General features: G+C 37.8%; 1 protein-coding gene across 1 annotated transcript in view; it reads left to right on the top strand.

The window, feature by feature from the left end:
* Positions 1 to 10,696, top strand: part of HCN1 (hyperpolarization activated cyclic nucleotide gated potassium channel 1) — a 196,151-nt gene extending 185,455 nt beyond the window's left edge. Inside the window, exons 7-8 of the mRNA XM_064736283.1 lie at positions 5,240 to 5,404; positions 7,083 to 10,696. Of these exons, the coding sequence (XP_064592353.1) occupies positions 5,240 to 5,404; positions 7,083 to 7,918 (1,001 nt within the window). The 3' untranslated portion in view covers positions 7,919 to 10,696. The remainder of the gene's footprint in view (positions 1 to 5,239; positions 5,405 to 7,082) is intronic.
* The last annotated feature ends 14,227 nt before the right edge of the window (positions 10,697 to 24,923 follow it).

Here is a 24,923-nt window from a genome sequence, read left to right as displayed (position 1 = left end):
TGCCCCATGCTGAATGTCCCTTGCTGTGACTGGCACAGCAAGAAATTGCCCATTAGCTAGTTTCTGCTCAGTGGACAACTTCAGCTGCTTGAAAGAAGTAAAGAACTATCAATCTTTGTAGCATGCCAAGGAGATGCTGTTATGAAGAGCTGTTGGAAAATAAGGATAGCCATGGTGGTTCTGGGAAGCTTACTCTGAAGTCTTATGAGATGGGTGGATGGAAAGAGGACTAAGACATTTGTCTGTGGTAGTTCTGCTCTGTATAAAATAAACTATATTCTAATCCACTGTCCTGTTCTTAAAAAAATATTCCCAAGTCTGTTAGACTGACTGACCCAGGCTTTTGAATTGCTTTGACTTTCCATCTTTCTTCTGCTGCTGGAAGTAGTCAGCCTGAAGATCTGACAGCACGCAGAGCAACCTATATGCCCACAACAAGAACAAGTTTGCTGTTGAGGAACTGAAGCAGTAGTCAGCTGTCCTCAGTTGAAAGGATCTCTCACTAGATCCTGAAATGTTTAATCTAACAGATTATGGGAAATCACACAGCTTTGGAAGGGGACAGAAATGTATAAAAACTGTTAGTTGTTTTTAGTTGTTTTTAATATAGGCACTATATAGCTGAAATACTGTTGAATTCATTCATTCATTACTACACAAATTTAATTTCTGCACCTAGTAAAGTTAACTTTATCCTTGCAAGACAAAGATGCACATACGGTAGTCCATTGTAAGAATTTTCTGTTCATACAATGTGACATCCTAAGCTAAGAAATATGGTCCATGCAGACATGACTGGTTTGGTGTCCTTCTGTAAACTTGCTAACTACTGGACTCATAGCTTACCTTTATCAACACAATTGGTGGGCACATTTTTTCTGTAGATTTTCTCTAATCAAATGTTAATGTGACATATGAGGTAGAGTAATTACATCTGGAATATAAATGGTATGTAAAATGAACAGATGATGAATGGACAAGTATACACTCTCACAGAAACTGTATTGCTTCTCAGAGTAAAAAAAGGAATTTTCTTATCTAAAAATTTTCTGTATAAAATGGAAACCAGAAGTTATTGCTAGGATGGCCAGTAGATACATACCCATTCAGCAAAGACTAAAGAAGAGATGAATATCATACATGCTACTAGTCATTAATCTCCCCCACATTCATATACACGGATGTGGGGGAGATTGGTACATAATACATTACGTGTACATCCCCATATCCTTATTTTCTCAAAAAGGTGTTTAGGCATCATGTAGCAACAAAGGAGGGCTAAAAATTATCTCCTATAGTGGCATATCAGTACAGTCCATAAGAGCAATGAACCTGGTCTCAGGATCAAAACTTGATCCTTACAAAAGATCTATTAATCCTATTCTTAAAAATTCATACTGTGGGCTATGTCACTCACCTTACCTCATTCAGATTTTCCTGAAATCAGCCTTCCTTATTGCTGTCTTTCAGATATGCATAATTTCCCATGCAGAGTGTTCTGTCAAATTAATGCAATAGTAAAACACAACCTATGTATTCCCTGTTTTATGAGAAACTGATACAGGCAAGCTCCTTTAGAAATTCATAGTGTTCCAAAAATTGAACCTGATCCAGCTTTTGCTGAAATCCTGCCACAGAATCATAGAACCACTTAGATTGAAAAGTCCTTTGGATCACTGAGTACCACCGTTAACCCAGCACTAACAACTCCATCATACAGCCACATCCCACACAGGTGTGCAACTGATATGTTAGTGATCAGTTTTGATTATTACAACTTTCCGAACAAGGTTAGCTTTAAACTTCTATCATTGCACATTTCAGTTAGAGACTTCGCAGCAGAAAGTACACTGTATTTGAGCCCATTTCCATATTCCTTTGAGGGCTGTCTTTTTACATGGGAAAGACCTGATCCTTGCAGACCACAAATTATGATTTTCACAAGTGAATTAATTAAATTTTCATTAAACATGGACTGTAAGAACAAATTAATGTTTTTAGCATCATTCTGTGTTTTCAAACAGTCATTTTTCATTAGTTCAGTGATTGACAATTGTTTCACAATGTTCTAGGTAACAGTTGTCGACAGAGATTAAATAATTAAAGTAAAATTTGCATTTAGAATTAAATTACAGGCTCCTTTTAGCCTAATACATAATTTTTAACTGGAACTTAAAACATTCTTTTGTTTGGAAAGGAAAGATAGTAATATTTCACACACTGAAAGTGTCAGCATGAAGGCAATGCACCATGCCAAATGCACATAGTAATATTAGTGAGTAATATGCTGCTGACACTTTATTTTTATGCTAATAGAGCACCTTGTTTATCCAAGTTATTTAAAAACAGTCTATGCCTTTTGTGTTCCCCTATACACTCCTATGCTCTTATTGTATCTCCTAGTCTTTTTAAATCAATTGAACATCAAGGAGAGTGTAATTGTTAAGGGCACCTGGTGTACCTGATGCCACAAAGGCTCATTTTAAATATGTCATGGCGGTTTTCATTACTTTATTATTTTCATGAAAAACAAACACTTTGGTTTATTTAAATGAACACAAGTGTTTAATAGGAACTCATTTCAGTATTCTGTGTTCCTCCTCTCTGGTCCTGGTAAGAAAGATTTCAAATATTATTTCTTATTATGCTTGAGGGTCTGTCCAAACAAATAGATGACAGATTAACACATGCAATTAGCAAACACTTTAGTTTTATGAACAAACTACAAATGATGCTATTGATACATATTACAAGGCAATATAGATAATGTATCAGTGACTACAATACAGTTCTAATCAGACAAGAAATACTACAGGAAATGCAGTATGTGGGTATTCATTCACAGTATTTTTTCTTTAAGGAAACTGTAGTTCAGACCATTCAACTGGAGTTGAGAACACAAAGCTGTCTTTGCTTTCTGAGCAGGCAGGCTCCACAGCAGCACTCCCTGACCATTTTCTGGGCACTGGGACATTTGTCGTATCTTCTCTGACATGTTGTTTATTATTTTATCTAACTAGTAAGATTACAGATATTAAAAGCCTTCCAGACTTATAGTCTTCAACCAGAAGTTGTGGGCTGATTGAGTCTGCACACTGGAGTTTTCATTGATTTTTTCCCTTCACCTTGACAAAAAATAATAGAAGATGAAAGAAGCAGAAGAGAAAAAGAAATTATTTGTTCAGTAATATCCATGAATTCTATGGTCCCATTGTCCTGTCATGAAGCCTAACATTGTCTCTTATGGTTTCTTCCCATTCTTCTTGTTTAAGTAATCTAAATACAGTAGTCAAGACTATTAATGATGAAAACTGTACTTTCTCTAATTTTTTCTGCACTCTTCAGGATGATAGGGATTTAGGAGATGCTGAGTTTTTGGGGAGCATTTGATACTTTTTATACTCAAGTATTTGTTGAGAGTAGCAGAAGACACCTATTTATGTATCTTTATTGTTTGCAGCAATTTTAATTGAAGAGAGCTGAAAATCAATAGGTGATCATTAGTCACACAGACTTTCCTGATAATTCTCTCTAAATTCAACAATGCATTGTAACGCTTTATCATTTGTGAGACCTAAAGAATATCTTAGGAAATAGAACAGGTATTGTCTGCATTTGACTGCTCCCTTTGGGCAAAATGTCCTTCTCTAAACTAACTAAAATGCAGTGGGTTCAATCTAAGGAGAAGAGGTCAGGCTAAGCTAGGAGTGAGAAAAGGAAAGGACTGACTTCTGTTATACCTGGCTGGTTCTTTACAGTAAACTGTCATTATTTCATGGGCATCAAGTTTTGTGAGGGACTTTAGGTCAAGTCTCTTACCAGCATTCTCTATAAATTCTGTATTTTACCCTCCCAATAGTCTCTATAAATTCTCCCCAAAGCTGTTGGGGTTTAAGTACATTCTGTACTAGTACTGGTCCAATGTTAATTTACTTTGATTTATCCACTGTAATTTAAGCATCTTATCCCCTAAGCCTTCAGGGTTGGATAGCATGTGGAAATTCCTCAAGAAGTATGTGACAAAAAAACCAAGGTTCTTCATATTCTAGATTAATAGAAAATACGTTTCTTAAAGACATATAGCAAAAATACCCCAAACCAAGAAGTAGCTTGGTACTTTATAGAACTGAAGTCCCCAGAATTATTTATTAGTTTTCCATTTGAAAATGATAGTTTGATTGAAATTGAGCATGTAATGGACAAAAAAGCAAGGTAGAAGACAGTTTCTTACTTTTGTATTTAAATCTGAAGTATGAACTCTCAGCCCTTGACTGCTGGAACTGAGTAGGGAAACTGTCTCTCACCCTGCTCGAGCTCAAGAATTCTCAGTATTTCTAAGTGTGTTCTTAGTCTTAAGTTTGAAAATAAGATGAACTCAAACACTACTTTTTGCAAATGAGTTTTTAATTTTCTGTATTTTAGTAAATAAATATTTTACGCCATGTGTTTTGCTGATACAAGCCTCAGACACCGACACTGGCCTCTATGCAGTCGCCCTGATACTGTGGGTTGAAGAATTAGAAGTCAGAAGTTTGGGGCTGTTCTTAGCTTCAGTTTCCAGTATTCCAGAACAATGAATTCCTGTTGGGGGCACTTGCAGAGAAAGGCTACTAGACTAATCATATGAATTCCACTTTTTAATCTAATGAGAAAAAAGTTCAGAAGTTGTAAGTTTTCTCTCCCCAAAATACCTAGGACATAAAGATCAAGGAAACAGAAGGCATGTTCATGCTTCAAGGTTTTTTTTTTCAGAACAATTCTTATATTCAAATATCATTACATCATGATATCATGTATTGCATTAGTTCAGTAAATCTGGTGAATGCTTAAAGGGATTGGTCCTCTATAGCAGCTGTATATTTAAAAAAAACCAACAGAATCACTTGGGTTAGTTCAGCACTTGGGTTAGTAAAAGTCATCAAGCTGTGTTTGACAGCTGATGTATCATTTCTTAGAACTTGAAGCACTATTTTAAAAAGGCTTCATAAAATCAGAGTTCATACCAAGAAAACCTATAGGCAGGGCTCTTAAAGGACATGAATTACTTTTTCAGAGTCGCAAAAATAGAATCAAATACCTTCAGAAATGTCCCTGCAACCTTACGTAAGCAGAAATAGAAAAATTGCTGCTGAGTACTAAATTATAACTTGTTAGCACAGAGTCAATTTCCACCTTTAAAGTTTCACATGGTTCAGTAACTTCTTTGTTTTCAGTGTGTGCTGAATTTTTCTCTCCCCAGAGATCTGCTTATTAACCAAGGGCCGTCGAACTGCCAGCGTACGAGCAGACACGTACTGTCGCCTGTACTCCCTCTCCGTGGACAACTTCAACGAGGTCCTGGAAGAGTACCCCATGATGAGAAGGGCCTTCGAAACCGTGGCAATTGACAGACTTGACAGGATAGGTATTTATTTCATTTTTTTGCATATGATTAATTCTTAAAATCCATTTTCTTTCCCTTGAGCTGCATGATAAAATAGCCCTCTTTAAAAGTTTTTTTCTGTCATGCTGCAGTAAATGTTTTCTTGATCTATAAATAACACGTGTGCAGACAAGAATTTTGCAGTCTCACTTTTAAATAATAAAACCCACTGAGTTTTAGAAAGGTCTTGTACTCCTCTGAGGATTATTTTTCATACTTTAATTATCATTAGTATTATTTATTAATCCAGTAGATTTCTTTTGCTGCCTTCAGCACTTGATAGGATTTATGCTGTGTCACGAGCAGTAGATGACATTTTCCTAAATAAATTGCTTACGGATGACATCTATAATGCTGGGAAGAGCTGAAGCCTCTCAGCACTCACAAACCCATTGTTTGTTGAAGTGAATTAATCCTCTGCAGCAGGGCTCTCATTTTCCTCACAACATGGGCACTGCTAGTCTTGATGGCTGCACACAGGCACTGCTCAGATCTGCCTGCAATCAGAAAAGCAGTCCAATAATATACAAGTAAAAGGCAGAAGGGCATGCAAGTGAAAGGCAGAAGGGTATGCTAGATTATCATATCAGGAGGTGTAATTTGCTGTTCCAGTATTTGGGACCTCCAAACAGGACATACTAGGCAAAGCATAAAGTCTTGAGTCAAGAGAATTGCATTCTGATCATCATTACTGGCACTCATTTTAAAATACAGCTGTTAAAAAAAAAAAAAAAAGTCACTTGTCCTGTTTGGTGGTGTTTCTGCAACCTCACAAGAAAATTTCAGTCTGAGGACTTCTCCAGATCAACTCAATGCATTAAACTTCTACAATGTGTCTTGCAAGATAATTTGTCTTGCAGTCCAGCTCTAAGTATGTTCTTGAAAAATATTAGCACTAAAGCTCCGGTCTGTTCTTGGAGTAGCAATCCCATTTGAAGTGCAATGTTTTATCGAAAAAAAAAAAAAAAGAAAAGAGGCAGTTTAGTGCCATTGTGTTCCCAAGCATCTGATGACTCAGACAGAATAGCGTCTACATCTTACAGACACTGTGAGCCATCATGCAGACATCAGGTCACAGTGTACAGAAGTCTTCACTGTGCAAGCAGGTGTCATATTATCCACGAGTTCATATTAGTTCACAAACACTTAAAAACACTGGTTATTACTGATATCTAGTAACTAGTTACCAGAAATGTGCTAGATGGCAGATGTGCTCTTAACATGTTACTGTTTAGTGGAAATTCAGACAGTTTTGCAACGAGAAAGATGATGTAGGTGCAGAGCACGATGACTTTTTCTGACAGTTGTTCAGGAAATGACGGTTCTTACATGTAATTGCAGTAATAGCAGTGAGCTGCAGGTGAGGGGGCAGAGCAAGGCCCGGCGCCGGAGCGCGGCGGGGCTGCGAAGGGCCGCGGCGGGGACAGGGCCGGGGCGGGCTGCATGCGGAGCACAGCCGCGGGAAGCTGCGGCAGTGCCGGCGGTTCACAGCCCCCTCCTGCCCTGGGCTGGCCGGCCGAGCCATGCCCGCTCAGCCACCCGCTGCCTGCTGAGGCTTTTACAACACACAGTCCTCAGCGATGGGTGCTGGAACACAAAGACAGAGCGGGGCCCTGCCTCCGCACCTCGGGCTCACTAACTCTTCTGCCTCTCTGTGAAGGGAAGAAGAACTCGATCCTGCTGCAGAAGTTCCAGAAAGACCTCAACACCGGCGTCTTCAACAACCAGGAGAATGAGATCTTGAAGCAGATCGTGAAGCACGACAGGGAGATGGTGCAGACCATCGCGCCGGTGAGCCTGCAGCAGCTGCCAGCCCTCAACTCCAGCACCTCGGCCTCGTCGTCGCGCGGCAGGACGCAGTCCCCTCCGGTGTACACCAGCAGCAGCCTCTCGCACACCAACCTGCACTCGCCCTCGCCCAGCACGCAGCCGCCACAGCAGGCTGTCATCCTGTCGCCCTGCTCCTACACCACGGCCGTCTGCAGCCCGCCGGTACAGAGCCCGCTGGCCGGCCGAACTTTCCAGTACGCCTCGCCGACCGCCTCGCAGCTCTCCCTCATGCAGCAGCAGCAGCAGCAACAGCAGCAGCAGCAGCAGCCGCAGGCGGCGCAGCAGCCGCCGGGAGCCGCGCAGAAGAACGAGGTGCACAAGAGCACGCAGGCCCTCCACAACACCAACCTGACGCGGGAGGTGCGGCCGCTGTCCGCCTCGCAGCCCTCCTTGCCCCACGAGATCTCCACCCTGATCGCCAGGCCTCACCCCACCGTGGGGGAGTCCCTCGCCTCCCTCCCGCAGCCCGCGCCGGGCCCCGGCGTGCCCCCGGGCGGCCGGGCCACCGTGCCGCAGCGGGTCTCGCTGTTCCGGCAGATGTCCTCGGGAGCCATCCCCCCGAACCGCGGGGCCGCGCCGCCCGCCGCCCCGCTGCAAAGGGATTCTTCCACAGTCTTAAGCACAGAGCCCGAGGGAGACAAACCGCGGTTCGCCTCAAACTTATGATCCCTGGTGACTGTGAGCAATAGACTTGCAACAAACCGAGCACCATCCCCCGAACTGTTTTAGCCTGTTTCCTAATGTGCCCCAGCAGTCTGCTATCAGAAAAATAATTTAGACAGCTTTGCCCTATGTAACGAATGTAAAAGTTTTATATATATATATATCTAAATATATATATATAAAGGCAATTAAAAAAACTTGTTTGAGTTCACGTCTTCCTTTTTGCAACCATTGCAGAAGATTAAAATTAGCGCTAATATTACTTATTTTTAATGTGTTGACTTTAAAATCAGCCTAACAGATTTCTCTGTTTATGAGATTGGCTGTTTTCATGGGGAACTTGTCAACACAACAGCAAACTTCAAACAAGTATATTTAAAAAAAGAAAAAAAAAAAAAAGGAAAGAAAACCATCAATTTAACTAACACATAGCACTGACTGAGTGATATTCTGAAACCTTTGTTACTTCGTTTATTGTGTATGCGTTGTTAATTTCTTGTGAAGAATTCAGTTGTTATTTCACATTGCATTTCATATGTTAGCACCATCCATTGGAATTTAGATTGGAAGAGAATTATATTGCAAACACCCGCAGTGTAAAGGGAGGCACTAGCACTCCTCTGGATAAGTTGTAACCTCATGGCATGTCAACCCTTCTGTTGTCTAAGGGAATTGGGTGGACTTTGATCTTCACACTGCTAAAGACTTTTCAAAGACTAAATATATTTCCATTGTAAATAACTTTTTAGACCCAAGCAAAAATAGATGCTGTGTGGTGTACCATTGCAAGGTCTTTGTTTAGGAATTTAGGTTCCGCTTTTCACTTCAAAATTTACAGTTTTAAAATTTGTTAAAGCTAAGTGCAACACAACTGTTAAATTGTAATGCAATGGCTTAAAACCTACAATGTTACTTTTACATGCAATGTTTTATGCAAAATTGTACGCTTGATCCTGCAAATCGCTTGTACTTCACCAATACCATCACTTTTCTTCTTCTTGCCCTCAATAGCATCTGAGAATATTCCATGCATGCTTTGGAAAAAAAAAGACAATAAAAATAGGTTTGGTCAGTAGGAAAAGGCTTTACGGTATCTTAGAAAATAATAACCATTCATTAATTGTGTCTACCTTAAAATTCCTATAATGCTGACTTTGAATCTCTGGTTTAAGTCTAGAAGTGAGGTTTTTCATTTAAAGGATTATTTGTAAACCACAGCTTGATTTAGACTTTCAGGTGCTTTCTGTGTCTTCACTGTAGTTTTGTAGTTGACTGTGGTGTTAATTTACAAAAATAAATATAATATAGCATCAAGTCTGTCTGGAAATGCACGATTTGCTCTGTGTATATTGTAATTAAATGGTTAGTATATCCTAAGGCATGTAGTGTCAAACATAGCCCATAGGTATGAGGTTTATTATTTTTTATGTCTTCAAAACAGAAAGGGAATGGTGACAGAAAGCAGGGTTAAAGCATACTGTTTTGTGAACATTTTGTTTTGTTTGCTCAAACCTTCACATTATCTTATCCACAAAAAAAAAAAAAAGAAAAAAAATTCGTAATCGTTTGTGCCTGATTTGTCACATTAAATAGAGATTGAAACTAAATGTGTCATAATTTAACTCACTGAAAAATCAGCATTATGGATATGATACAAGCATATATTCTGTTCCTTAAAACCCAGCTGACTCTGTTAAGGAAATGGATGCAAAGGAGTTCTCCTCTTCCCATCAATGCTGAGTTTAACAATGCATGGAAAAATTAAATAACATCACAAACTACGTAATGCAGTGAATCCAGATGTACTTGAGAGCCAAGTAAATTCTCTAAAGCTAACAGAGCTTGAACCCGTGCTGCCTGTTATACCTTTTACTAAAGTGGTACATCAAATAAAATTTTTTTAAATCGTCCATTTTTTTTGCTGACTCACATTCACCAGTAAAGATCGATGTAATTAACCCACTAACATGCTGCTGCCATTAATTTAAGTGACCTGGAGTGGAAATGGGGAAATGATTGTTTAAAAAAGTGTCTCAAACATTATGGATACGCTGCAAGACCATTTATTTATGAGTACAATACCCCTTATATTATTTTAATGCTAACAAATTCTGTCAGTTAATTAAGATCATATACTGATCTTGAAAACTGTTTAAGGTTTACATTTAATAGGAGAAATGGGGTTAGTAGCAAAATATTTTTATATATATTTTTATTTTATTTTAAGCACTATGAAGAAATATTAATTCACATGGTCTTTCAGTGAAACCATAAATAATTTTTAATGACTTTGTAATAGAGTGGACAATATCTAGGATTTGTATGTTAATTAAAAAAAAATGGTACAGGGTATAAAATTATATACGTATATATATATGTATGTATGAATGTATATATACTTAGATTAAGAAACAAATGACTCACATTCCTGTAATATAAAGGTCCATTGCTAGTTTCAGAAGTGACCTATTTTCTCTGTACATAAGTAGGCCCATAAGTATGAAATCTCACATCTGTACAAGATGAAATGTATTAATGAAAAAGGTTGGATCTTACTGCTGCTGGGAAGACTATAGATCTGGTTCTTACAATAATTGTATGATCAGGGATGAGTTAGATTTTTTTGTCTTTGCTCAAAGCCATAAATAAACAAATATAAAAGATTATTAATAAATTGAAGAAAATATATAAAAAAATTAAACCATGATATTTTTTTTCCTTCCATTATCTGTGTAACTGAGCCAACTTTTGCTTTACCATAAAAGAAGAACTGTTTGCTTATCTCTTTTCTTTATTCTGTGCCCAAAAGTGATATGCACTGAGTATGGGGAGGTGGAGAAAAAGCTGTCTGAGTAATTCTGTGCATTCCTGAAATAAGAAGGCTTAGAAATTGGAAGATACTATGTGATTTACACAAGCAGTTCCTAAGCTGTGTTTCCTCTGCAGATTAGAGAAATTTATTTTCCCAAAAAACCCTAATGTATCAGAAATATACAAAATACTTTCATGTATCAGAAATATATTACCATTTATCAGAAATATATCATGACTACAAATATTTGAAAGTTAAGCTTGTTTTTATAGATTAAATATCCTGAGGGAGAATTGCAAATAGTTGTTAGTGTAACTTAAGGAAAATGTATTCTATCATATCTCACTTTATCTTACTGTGTGTGCCAATCCCAGATGATGTACCTCTGAACTTGTGTATAAAAGTTGAGATTTCAAGGCACCATTGACGTGGAAGTAATGTTCGTTAATCGCATTTTAGGTCAATGTAAATTAAAAAGCACAGTCCGTTCAAATCAATAGCACATTGTGTGTTTTACATTACCTTCAGTAGGATCACTAGAATCCTAAATTGATAAACTGATTTTAAGCAAGTATGGGTAGTTGTATTCTATTTTATTGTATTTTTTGTAATTTGCACTGTAAAGTGTATTGTGAATTCCTTTCACTAGTATTTCTTCTTCTTTTTTTTTTTACTTTGCATTGCTAAGATGTAGCTCTATTCCAATGGTAGGCCATGAAGTGATTTTCAAAAATACCAGCATTGAACCAGAAGAATTTTGTTAAGCAGCAAAATCCAGTTCTCTTGTCTGCATTTGACCACTCCACTGAGTATACATTGCTATCTGGTCCAGTCTTATTATACATTTTTGTGTCCAGATCCAAGCAAAACAAAGGGTTGTTTTTAAGTGGCATTTTATATCCCTATATGTGATATTGATGTGTATTTGCACACTAATTTATATCTTTTTAGAATCTCTTAATGTCTAATATCTCTATCTACCTCAGCCTACTTCCTGCCTTACCTTGCACTGGAACCAAAGTAAATTTTATTCTGAATAGCGAACTTTCATGCCTTGGTGCATGTCAGTAAGAGGTTAACTTAATACTTCTGTTTTCAACATTTGAGTTCTCACACTGACTTCAGTATTTCTATACAGGTGCATTCTTTTCTACTGTATAAGTGACATTGTTCAGTGAAGAAAAAAGCATTTTATTTGAAAAACAAGATGATAAACTTTTAAATTAATCTGACATTCAGCTGCTCTGGGAATACTCAGTGACAGTAATTTCTGCTGTTCAAAAGTCCTCTGTTCACAAAAAAATTTGCTACACTATGGGAACAGAAGAGGTTTCTTCTACCTACAAATCGTAGGTCTGAGCTACAAGCATTACTGTAACACTCTATTAGAATTGGGTATGCAAATGTATTTCTTTCGTGGTTTGGCCATCTATTTTTTTATTTAATCAAGGGACTGTAAGAGGCATTAATAGTGTCCTATACTATTTGACTATTGTCCTAAGAGAAATACATGCTGTGAATTTTGAATCTATAGATTTTTCCCCAACAATCAGTACACAGTGCTTGCATACTTAGCCCTGTGAATCATCTTCTTGATCATTTTAACGTCACAAAATCTGGAGTGTTCTGTGGGTGGTACATTGAGTATGACCACTCATTGTCACTCATTAATATGCTTAAACACCTTTTCTTCAGAAAGCCAAATATGTGCAGTCTGTTTCCGGTTTTGTCACTGCAGTGTAGAGGTTTTAAGTACAGATCTGGTTTTGAAGTTTAAAAAGTTCCTGCGTATCAGAGGGCAATAACTGCAGATCTCTGTTCTCATGTGGGCAGTTAGGCATTTTGGGTTCCTAGGCCAGGCTGTTCTTGAATTGGATTTTTTGTTTCTCTGCAAAGTCAACATTAATAATGGGTGTACTGTGTTTGTTACACCAAATGTGCAGTCTTTATTTTTGAGGAGAAGCCTGCAGTCTTTTATAGCGTTTAATTATTTCTAAGTGCTGGAAGATTTACATCCTATTTTATTTATTCCTCTACTTCAGCTAAGAGGCAATGTGAGCAGTAACTGTTGCCAGGTCATTGTCCACTGCTACAGGAAATCTAGGTAAAGCGAGAAGATGGACAGCAGTATTAAATATAAAATTCTTACAAAAACCAGAAATATTCCCAAATATGAACCAGACTGATCAATTCGTATCTGAACCTTCTGTGGTATACTAGATCATATTGCAGTTGCAGACTTTGCTTTTTTTAAAACCTGCTAGTCAATGCCCATTTTGTCTCTAATGTGTCTTCATCCTCTGCAACGTCGTCTTGGCAACAGAGATACGTACCAATATTTGTAGACAGTGCATCTCAACTGTATTTCAGTTTAGCTAATACCTGCATGTTAAATATCAAAAAGATTAAGAAATCTGGGTTTAAAAAAAAAAAAAACCAAACAAAACATTGCCAAAAAACAACCAGACGTGATAAAGGAAATGCATGTGTACGTTTTACCAACTGGTATGCCCTCCCTCAGGAAGGAGTCGAGCACATTCACTGATGCACTTGGACCTTTGATATTGTATCACAGATAATCACGCTCTTGGCAGAAATGGTGAATGCCATGGAAAGATTCTAGAGAATGGTTTTGACATCTCCTTTGTTCTCTCCGATAGCAAGAAGCTGTTCATCAGATCCACAAGACAAATAAGAATACAGATGGTGTAGTTCAAGGCTGTTGCTTCTGCTCATGTCTTTTTTGCTAGACAAAAAGATGTGAACACAATTCAGAGCTGCTAATGAAAACTTTACTGAATTAATACAGACAGAGAAATTATAGAGTTTATGCTAATCTTAATTCATAACATCAGAAAACAAGCTTTTAGACAATGAAAAAAATTCGTTTTTTCACCACTGCATATATGGCTTAAGGTGGTGTCTGTCCCTAAACACTCTCTAATCTGTCTTTGGGTAACATCAAAGATAACCTCTGAGCCAGCAAGTGAGAAGCTATGTCTTTACGCTTTTAATCTCCTATTTTGTTTGTACACATTTTAATGTCCCAGAATAAGAAATCCAAACACAAAAACAGCAACAAAAAGAGGACATTACAAATCCCTAAGGTTTTGATCCTCTATAAATAAGCATTCCAACTGGTTTCCTGTTTTCTGTGAGAGCTGCATCAATCGTAATGAAAGTATCTCACATATGTCATCTCCTAGATTTGGAGTTTGGGAAGATGAATACTATATATCTGTTGTTTTCTTGCTCAGTTATATGGCAGTGAAGTGTTCTGTGAGAGGAGTCATGTTTTTAACGGGTCTTCTGTCATTGTTTTAACAGCTTGCTAAGAAAAAGAAAGTTAGCATTGTTAATAAGTGGCAAAAACTGACATATCTGGGGTAAACTTCCATAGTGTAAGCAGTGTTATTACAGCAGACAACACTTAGCACAGAGCACCATATGTCATGGTCCTGGTTACACTGGCTGTTTCAAGTCCATGATTTTTAATGAGGTCGTGTATTGTTTATTGCTGCACTCTTGCTTGGGTCACTTTTTGCTCTCTTATCCTGTCCCTAGTATTCCTGTGCTAGACAGACATGTGAATATCTGGAACATACAAAAATTGTTCTAGAACAATGTTTTCAACACTTCAGCCGTGATAGGTGAAAAAATTCATTGCATCAAGTGGAGTGATTGTTCTCTAAGGGTTTTTTTTTTTCTTTTTTTCTCGTATGTTGCAGAAGGTTCTCAGTAGTAATTGTGAAATACTGATGTCATTGCCCAAGCACAATGAAAAGAGCAAAAGTGACAATAACAATGAGTAGATGAAAGGCAAAGAGAATTGCCAGAGGCAGAAACAAATTATTTCCTTGAAATAAGGCGTTTGTGTTGAGATTCCCTGAAGGACCTGAAAAGGATAGGGGAGCAAAGAGGACAACATGTCATGTCCTATTTAAGGCTGCCAGTCGCCTCTGTCATGAGGGTAGCCATAAAGCTGGGGGAGCAGCAGAAATCAATCTCTCTTGTTTCTGCCACAAATACTGGACTTCTTTTAGGTAATTTATTTTATTTATTTTGAAAATAATGAAAGTTGATAGACCTACTTTTCTTGTTCCTTCTGTTAATATCAGAGATGGGCCTACTAGAAGAAGGATGTAAGAAAGATGATCAAGAACATCACAAAAGTGGTGAATATTTTGGGATTTTATGTTTGCTGATATATGAATCCTTGTAGCACCTTTTCTACATAGAAAAATGCTGCAGTATTTTTTTTCTTGTTACAATAGCATTGCACTCTCTGTCTAAAAATTCCTTTTATAATTATTGGAAAATGTGCACAAGATTTGTCAGCATTGCTAATTAAACTTCAGCATAGGCTGAAAAAAGTTTAATGTGAATCAATCCAAAAACTAAGATGAAAATCCCCAAAAAAATGCTACTGGTCAGGGCCTGTTGGAGGCTGGGATGCAGCATAAGTAGCGTATGAGATTTCCAATGAAGTTTTTCCCAAAGATTCATTCTAATTTAAACCCTACATATCACCCTATCTTCCTTTTTTTTTTCCCCTTTTTTTTTTTTTGCACATCCTGTAAGTCATTTGTTGGCTTCTGGGAGTGAAGCCAGAACATCACTGTAGTGATGGTGAAAGTCAACAAATCATGACAGTGCCCCAGAAAACTGTGATAAAACTGTCCTTGGCAGAGACTATAATCAGGAAAGGCTGCTTGTTTGCTTCATAATATGTCCTGCAAATATTAAAGAGAGCTGTTCATTATTTTGAAATCCATCAAGAATAAAATAACTAGAATATTATTTAATTCTCTTTATACATTAAGTTTTAACACTGTAGTTGGGGAAAAGCGAGCTCGTAACAGATAATAGCATCAAATCTAGGATAAATAAATAGTGACTATACCTAAGACCCTACAACAAATGAGTTTTGGGAGGAAAAGAGATGCCACTCATTTAACCATTGCCATCTAAGAACAGTCATACAAACTGCATTTTTGATGGAACATCATATCTCAATAGGCCTCATGTAAATTAGTTGAAATTTTATTGGTACTAGCACTTTGAATACATGCCCTTGCAGCAAAATCATGAAAAGCTATTCATTAATGTATAAATGTGTAAATAAATCAAACCTAATTGAATAGAACAAAGCTGAAACAGTTATCTACATCTATCTAAATCTTGTACATGGGTTTTTATACAGATAGCAGCACAACTCAACCTTCTATACCTTGAATCCAAAGACTGCACCTTGGATATTAAGTTGTATAGAGCCATCTGTAGTCTCCAGCCATTGTTAAGTGCATGCAATATCATCAGTGGCTGATGGGAAGTTTTTTCAGCCAGCAAAATGTTGTACTCAAAGCTATTTCTTTTAAACTTTCAGTGCAGGGAAATTTAGCTGAAATTATTTTCTAATCTTAAACTGTTAATCAGTTATAAAAATACTAAATATATTACTTCAGACATTTTGTTTTAGATTTTTTTCAGCAAGTAGAACCCTCATTTAGATAATATATTAGATTTATACTGTATACTAAGATTAAGGTTATGTTACAAGGAATAAGTTTTGGTTATTACCTTAATTTCTTATATTTTATATTGACATTAGAGAATAGTGTTGGGATACAAGAAAGAAACCCTATTGTAATAAAACTGAACAGAGGAATTTCTCTAAGGGCTGGAGGAAAGAAATCTCACACTGTACAAAGCACTATGGACAAAATCTTCAGCTCTGTTCCCCCAGTCTCATGGCAGTACCAGACCTTCAGGTTCAGTGCATCTCTTTTGCTCAGGGCTATTCATTTAACAGTTCATTCACTAACCTTTATTTTTCTACTCTTCCCTAGTCCAGCTTGAACTTTTATTCCTTTTTTTTTCAGGACAAACAGATCGTTTACCACCATTGCCTGTATTTAAAGGCAGTTCAAATGATGTATCCAACCATTTGCATGGGATGGGTGCACAGTCCAGCTGACAAGTCAGTAATTAGCAGTGGTCCTCTGGGACCACTGTTCCAGCCAGTAGCTTTATAACTCTGGTGGTGGGACAAAGTGCACTTTCTGCAAATTTACCAGCACCCCACAGGGGACAGCGTGGACAAGAAGTTCATAAGACGGAGGTCAAGGGCATTCAATGGGTCCTCAGCAGGCTGGTCAAATGGGCTGACATCTCATGAATGTCAAAAAAGCAAATGGGAAGCATTGCAACTGGTACGGACGGAATAATTCTATTCAGCATTACAGTCTGAGGGATGTTTATGTAGAAAACAGTTTTGCAGAAGAGCTGGGGACTTGACAAGTCCTGCAGATGACAAGATGATCTTTAGTCAAGGTTGTGGTCTGGCAGCAAAAGCAGCACTTGACATGCTCGGCTGTATTAGCAAAGCAGCAGCCAGCAGGCTGAGGGAAGTGAACCTGTCCCTCAATGCAGCACTTGTGGGACTAAACCAGGAGTATTGTGTCCAGTTCAGGGCTCCCCAGTGCAGGAAAACTATTGAACAATGGAGCAAGTCCAGGAAAGAATATGCAAGATATCCAAGGTGATGGACAAGGAGAGCTTGTTTAGCCTAAAGATGAAGTGGGTGGGCCTTGGGGAAGCCTTATTCCTGTCTGTGAATACCTGATCAGAGGATACGGATGTGCTGCAGACACACCCACAGACTCTTCTTGCTGATGCAAGCAGCAGGTTGAAAGATGATGAACATAAGTTAGAACAAATGAAGTTCCATATAGATGTAAAGGAGAAATGTTCTTTGCTAGTAGGGCACACAGTTACTGGAAAACAAGCTGAGTGAGATTGTTGCATCACCATCTATGTGAGTGTGCAAGACTAAACTGAGCACTGCTCCAAGGAACCTGCTCTAACTAGACCTGTCTCAAACAGACTCGTACTGGATAGACTCTAGGTATCACTTCTAACTTAAATTTTTCTATTATTTTGTGATTGTAGTGTGTCCACCACTCCTGCAATCTCAGCACCAGCCAGTTTGTCTGAACAAGCTTGCATCCTTATGTCACAAAGTTAAAGCCACTGCTACTTTGTTGTTAATACAGACACCCTTTCTGGCTTGGGCATTTTAGAGCAGCCCTTGTACAAGATGCCTGAGTAGAAATGGAGCTCCCTGGAATCACTCCTCAGGTTAAAAGCAAGAGGGAAAGAGAAGAACATAGAGGAGTAGGGGAAAGCAATGAAATGTCCCAGGTAATAGAGTGTCCTTCCTGCTGGAAAATTCTTCAGTAAAGCTGCCAGTTTTTCCTCAGGCAATCTTATTTCTGCATGCACTCAAACCTCTTCTGTTCACTCAGCTGACAAGTATTTTACTATCTCTTGCACTTAACACTATGGTGCCAGCAGGCTAGGCTGCATTCCCTTCTGTCTGTTGCTATAAACCAGAACAAAAACTGTCAGAAAACTTGTAGTTATACATCCAAAACTCAGTCTTCATTTGTGGCAGAGGTGCAACAGGTGATACTAAATGTGATAGAAGCACCTTGCTTATGCTTCTGTGTGGGTTATAGCCCAGCCTCCCCATCTGTAATACAGAAATCAGGGTATATTTGTTTTGTATGTATTGTCGTCACACACAGGCTGAACATAGCCTTGCATGTTCACTCTGTATTGAAAGAAATTAAATGTTCTATTTAACTACAAATCAAACTGATTTTATGTATGTGCAGTGATTTTTATGGACCAATAATGCCGCAAAAAAAATGAAATAGGAAGAATTCATACCTGTAAAAGTTGGTATGTGAGAAGACAGCCATTCATATGCTTTTTTCCAGACATGCTTGGATTGTGTGACAGGCATTGCTGTCATTCAAGAAGACATTTCAATTAGGCTTCAAAAAGATGGTTATCTACTTTGTTTCATTTTTGAGGTTAGAAGGTGCTTTCTGGTTGAAATCTGAGCAGTACAGGGGCCTCTCTGTCATTGTTGGCCAAGTGACATTCTAAAGGGTTCTACAAACCAAAGTTGGATGCTGAGATTGTTTTATTATTTCAGGTGACAAATTCCAGGCATTTTGAAACATCCCCTTCCGGTTCTCAGACCTGTCATGTAGAAGTAAGCCAACAGCCCCAGAGAGGAGATACTGTTCAATGCAGTTGAAGACTGCTCTTCATAGTATCTTATTTCATTTGGATTTTAAATATTAGCATGAGGCAGTGGTATACTGCATATTGCTGCAAGTTAATTATTATTATTATTTTTTATTATTGATATTATTATCAAAGCTGGGGTAGGGCCTCTATATGTGTCAAATGGATTTTTAGTCATTTTTAGGTACATGCTGAAAAATTCAAACCTTTGTGCTCAATTAGTTACTGAGCAGATAACCATGGTAACCATATTACCATTTTAACTTTGCTCATCAGTTAATATAAGTAGCCAGGTGAGGTGCTCCACTGCCATTCAGAGTCAGCTCTGAATCATTATGCTATAAGTAAAGTTTTCTGCAAGCAGTTGGTACTACAAGAAGCTTCTGCTTTCCTTTTGGCTTACCTATCACACTCAGAAATATATATTCAAATAAATCATCTTCCTGAGGAGGATGCATAATCCAAAAGAAACACAGTAGAATATTCTTATCCCAAAGGAAGCCTTCTGGCCATATTTCTAGAAGCAAAAAAAAAACCAAGTTCTGCTTTGAACAGATGTGATTTACACCCTTGGAGACACATAAGATGCAGAGCCCTAAACAGCTGAGTTTTTACAGTCACTTTTTCAAGAATGATATTTGTTCCCAGTTTGTTACATCTTGGATTATGTACAACCTGTATTTGTCATACAGCAATAAAAAATTGCATAAAAAATGCTAAGTGCTGCATTGCACTCTGTGGCCCCCCCACAGACATTCCTGATTTTTTAGAATACACAATGGTCCTTTATTCCTTGCAGCAAAAAATTAAGGAAGTCTGAAAGCTCAAATAGCAATTTATGTATCTGCCACTGCCACTCTCTTATTTAAAATTTGTTTTCCATGCTTTCTTAGCCTCTCATCCTTGCATTCATTTCTGTCTCCATTATAAAAAATGTCATCTTTTATTAATTTTAATTACTTTTTTTTAAAATCCTTGTTTTTTTTATCAACTTCTCTTAACAGTTAGTGGTGATTTACTTTACTTAATGCTAGCCTTACATCTAAAAGATATAACGATAATTTACAAGTATTTCTAATTAATTAAAGTGTAAAGTCAGTCTGGCAATTTTGTTTATTGCCGTAAGCTTTACTGATGCTACTTAGCCTTAAATACATTGCCAAATGACTGGTGCTGAAACCGAGACATCTTAACAACTCTGTTGGCCCGTGTGCAGATGAGCAGTGTCTATACGCAAATTCCAGAACAAAATCCAATTGTATTAACTGATGATGCGCAGGAAGCAATTTTTCCTGTGACATGAGAGCTGTCTTGCAACTTTTGCTTCTTTAGTTTCTATCATGTGCAATGGGATGAAAGAAAGTCCTATGGAACATTATGAAGTAGGGACTGAGACTGTTGACTGAGATGTAAATGTGGTTTCCCAGATAAGGGCTCTAAATGGGAAGGGTACAGTTTCAATCTATACAGTCTGCAAAGTACTCATCCAGTGAATGAAATGAGCAACTCTGCTAACAGTAGAGTTTTGCTGATCAATGTTTTTGTCCAAGAGGGATCCTGCAGCTCAGGGACACCGTGTGTCTCTGTTGCAGCTGTGTCAGCAGAACACTGGAGTGCAAACTCAAGAAACAAGTTGTTATAGGCAACTTTAGTGGCTTTATTAGAATTCACAGAGTCAACCATTTGAGCAAAGTTTTCCTGAGCTATTCTGTGATCCGAAGATGTGATTAGTTGGTTTTCAAAACAAGTCAGGCTTTAATTTTCTTGGGCCTGGAAATCTTTGTTTCAAGAAACACATACTGCTTTGTAAAGAAAGAAAAATAATTATTTACACCCATCTCGCAGTGTTTATGATCATGGCTGTGTTCGTTCTAGGTGAAATAGAAGTCAGGCCGTATTAATGATGGATCAGACACAGTTCATATCGGTGACAGACTAGTTCTGTGTTGGAAAGGTGGCGTCAGCATAGACTTGTTAGTGCAATGGAAACTGGGAAATTGGGTGTGATTAGCTCAGAAAAGATTGCTGTCCTTTCTCTTAATTGCACTCTGTGTGAATTACAGATGGATTATAACTTCAAAGTTTTTGTGATTTCATTAAAGGCTTGTTAGAGGAGCAAGTATGGGCATGGGTTTTAGTGATATGACAGACAGCATTTAGATTTGGGGTTTCTGAAATTGAAAAGACCTGTGCTTAAATGAAATACATAAACTTATTTTCAGTTCTTAGTCATTTTTTTTCTCCTCAAAATAGTAACATAAGAACAAAGTTGATTAAAATCTCTCTATGAATAAAACACATATCTTCTAATATAATTTCCAATTTCCCTTACCCAAGAAAACTCGAGGAAGTGGCAAGAATTTTCTTTTATTCATACCAGAGCCCCTCTTTTTTCACAGCACCTGTAGCTGCTGCTTTAGGGAGCTTACAATAGTGCCAAAACCATGCACTGTGATTTCTGCCAAACATTTCCTTATGTTGAGAAAATATTTTACTAGTTAGTTATCCTAAAATTAATCAGGGTTCTTTTCAACTATGTAGAATCAGCTGTCCTGAAATAACTTTTTCTTAAAATTTGAGCAGTAAAGTATAGGGCATACTTTACACAGCCCTAGAAATTAAACATTTTAGAGATAGTTATGGTTTTTTTAAACACTAAGGAGTTGAAAGTTATCTTCCTTACCCATCAGATTTATTTTCTCCTGAATCTCTTTACTGCTAGCAAATGTGTCCTTAAGTCATCCTATTGAAAGAACATTGTACAACATCACATATCTGATGATTTAAAAAAATGACTCCATCATACAATTATTCTTTCCATATAGCTTGTATTTTGCTAACATCCTCTTTTACCTTGTGGGTAACACTTTTCCTGACTATTCAATGTAATTTCCTGGCTAATTAACATAATTTACTGGCTAGTCAATATAACAAAGATATCGGCAATTTCTGAACAGTTTTTGGAATCACGTGGGAAACAAGGAAATTTTTTTGTCCTGAATTTACACACAAAGAACAGAGAAACAGGACTAGAAACCATTGCCCCAGTCAAGAGTAAAACAAGCCTTGCTTTTAAGCAGGCCCAAATTTCACTCTGCCCCAGACAGTACATGCAGCTTATAGGTTCAATCTCTCTCAGGCATCTTGTACTGTCAGTCTCTCTAAAATGTATCATCACACATGTACTCTGGACTCAGGCTCTTCTTCAAAACAGAGTAACTCCAAGTCATGTAGGTCCTGAATATTTTATCTGTTGCAGTAGTGATACGTGTAGCCCCAGAGATGCAAAATAAGAATCAAGTTAGATTCTTTAACAAAGAAGGAATTCCTTTGAGTAGAAAAGTAAGAATTTGGTAAGCCACTTGAATTTGAAGTTACCAGGCTGTAATATAACATACTAGAAGGGAAAATAACTCAGTGCATGTGCAAATAATTTCCAGTGCTTGTTGTAACATCTCTCCTTAAATGCAGGAAGAATTGTCTTCATGGATGTGGCTGTAACCTATTAAATTGAGGTTCAGGTAACTAGACAGGTTACATAAGAAAACTCTAGAGTTTGATATCAGTTGGGTACTGCTCGTGCCCTGTACTTCATGGTGTGTGAATTGACAAATGTAGGTAGCCAGGGAGACCGGCAAACCACAGCCACAATGCAGAAAAGACTTTCATTGTTCCCTTCCTACCAATATCAGGCAGCAGAGACATGTGGGGCATAGGCTCTGCCAGGCTCAGTTCATCCTCGTGGGCAGAGGCACGGAGGGACACAGGCTCTGCCAGGCTCAGTTCACCCTGGCAGACAGTGCTGGGGCCCCACTGCCTGCACAGGCAGGGCATGAATACTAGGTATAATGAATGGAGTTTTCCCACACTTATATTCCTAGTATTCCCAGCTGCAAGATGACTTTAAGTGAAATTATTCACTCCTCACCAAATGTGGTTCTAACCCTTTCCTCCCAACACATGGTATAATGAATGCTTAGTGGCAGGAATATCTTTTAATGTTCTCACAGAATATGTGGGCCTACTCAAACAGTAAAACAAGCCTCCTCAGGCACGCTCAAAATTTAGACACTGGAGTCCAGTCAAAATCAGCTCAAAAGGCAGAAGGAGAGAACTAGGAGACAGTATTTTGTTTTCTTTGACATTAGTTTGGCTGCTTGGCTGCTTGAACACCGAGGTCCATTTCCAGAGATTCCATGTTAGCCAAATAATTTATCAACCCTTAAAATTAAGATCTTGCAACATGAAGGGAAAGCATATGAGCAAAGCACGCAGAAAAGTCTCCTCGCCTTTCAGCTGCTTGTGTCACTTCACACCAGTGCTCTGCTGTGTCACTTGTCAGCTGTGTGCCTTTGCCATGGTGTTTGGCTATCTACTGAGAGTGCAGATGAAATACTCCCTCCTAGGTTTAAACCAATATGCAAAACTATCAACAGCATCCAGGCATATGTTGCTTCACTTCCATGTCTTGGTTTTACAGTTCTTATTTTAGGCTACACTCTGCAAGACTTTTAGGTAAATAGTAAGCTAAAATGGTTCAACAAATTCAAAAAGAGAGTAAATAGTTGCTCTGAAAGTGGTTACTTAGTTATTTTTAAAACCCTCCAATAACCAACAAACTTTTAGCCTGAGTCAAAACATTTTCCTATCTCAAATCTTCCTAGAGAATTAGTGCCAACTGAATATGCCTTGATTTTATATTTAAATGGATCCCTTTTTGATTCAAACAATTTAGGAGACTGTAAAGCACATAGTTAATGGAAGTTCTTATAAAAATTTTATGCAAACATCAATGTCCAGTGGTGTTTGCTACAGTCATCTTATTATGGTGCAGTGTTACCAATCCTCACTAATTTACTGTGGCTCTTCTCTTATTTCATAGTTTTCATAGCAGCCCTAAAACTAGAATAATGAACATATCAGCATGTCAACTTCACTAAAAGAAAAATAAAGTAAACCTTCCCAAGCTGAAAATATGTTCAGGATGTAAGATAAACAAGACAAGGAGCAGCGTTTCACTATTATTTAGCTCTAATTCATGATATTTGAAAGCTAAAGTTTGTCACTGTCAGTCTTCTTTGAATGCAACAAAAGGAAAGCCTGACAGGAGAGCCTGACAGATTGACACCCACTCGTTCCCTGGTGGCACTGCAACCAATACAAGTATGGGGGGAAGGACAAAAGGCATCTTGTTTTTCACTTTGCCACCTGATATCTTCACTGGGGGGCAGCAAGCCTGTCCCTAACATGGTGCATCCTAAGAGTCTTTGCAGTGGGCTATTTTGCAATACTCCAGAGTGTTAATACTATTTGAGTAATTACATTCTGTTCATGGGATACAAAAGGTAGGTCAAATTTTATACTCTCTTGGGCTCAATGCTCAACCAATTGCTACTTTTGCACTAATTTTATTAAATGTGAATCGTCACACTGACAGAAAATTCAGCATTCTTGATGGATGACACAAAGCTCCTTTATTGCTTAGTGTAACAAACCTGCAGCTGATAAAAATATAAGTATGCCATTTTAAATTGAAATAATTCTAACAGTCTAAGGAAACATTTGTGAAAAGTAAAAATGGCTTTTAAAAACATTCAGTACATTAACTTGATTTGTATTTGCTTTTCAATTAGGTAAATTTGATCTTTAGTACCATCAGGGATTTTAATAGAAATCTAGTTTTCAGTCCTGTTATACACACATTTGTATACATTATGAAAAAAATAGAGTTTGTAAGCATGATTTATTATTTTCACATTCTTTTCTTGATTTTTTAAAGAAAAAAATCAATAACTTACAAGGCAACATAAAATACCTATTGATGACTGTATTCTCAACTTTTCATGCAAGGTAGGCCAGGCCTCTGAATGCTGTGTTTTGTTGTAATATATGGGTCTCATCAGGAATTTACTAAGCTGGCAAGACTTCCTCTGCACTAATTCAGAGAATTCTAAACTGAGTCTAAAAAACAAAATGTGTTTCTTTACAATACAGAAAGAACAAGGACTTACATGACCCTAATTTTATGAGCTTTGGGAAAAGATTAGTTATGCATTTGGACTTATACACACATATGTGTGCACATACACATACACA

This window comes from Zonotrichia leucophrys, chromosome Z (assembly GCF_028769735.1).
Source record: "Zonotrichia leucophrys gambelii isolate GWCS_2022_RI chromosome Z, RI_Zleu_2.0, whole genome shotgun sequence".
NCBI lineage: Eukaryota > Metazoa > Chordata > Aves > Passeriformes > Passerellidae > Zonotrichia > Zonotrichia leucophrys.
This window is presented reverse-complemented; position numbering and strand designations above follow the sequence as displayed.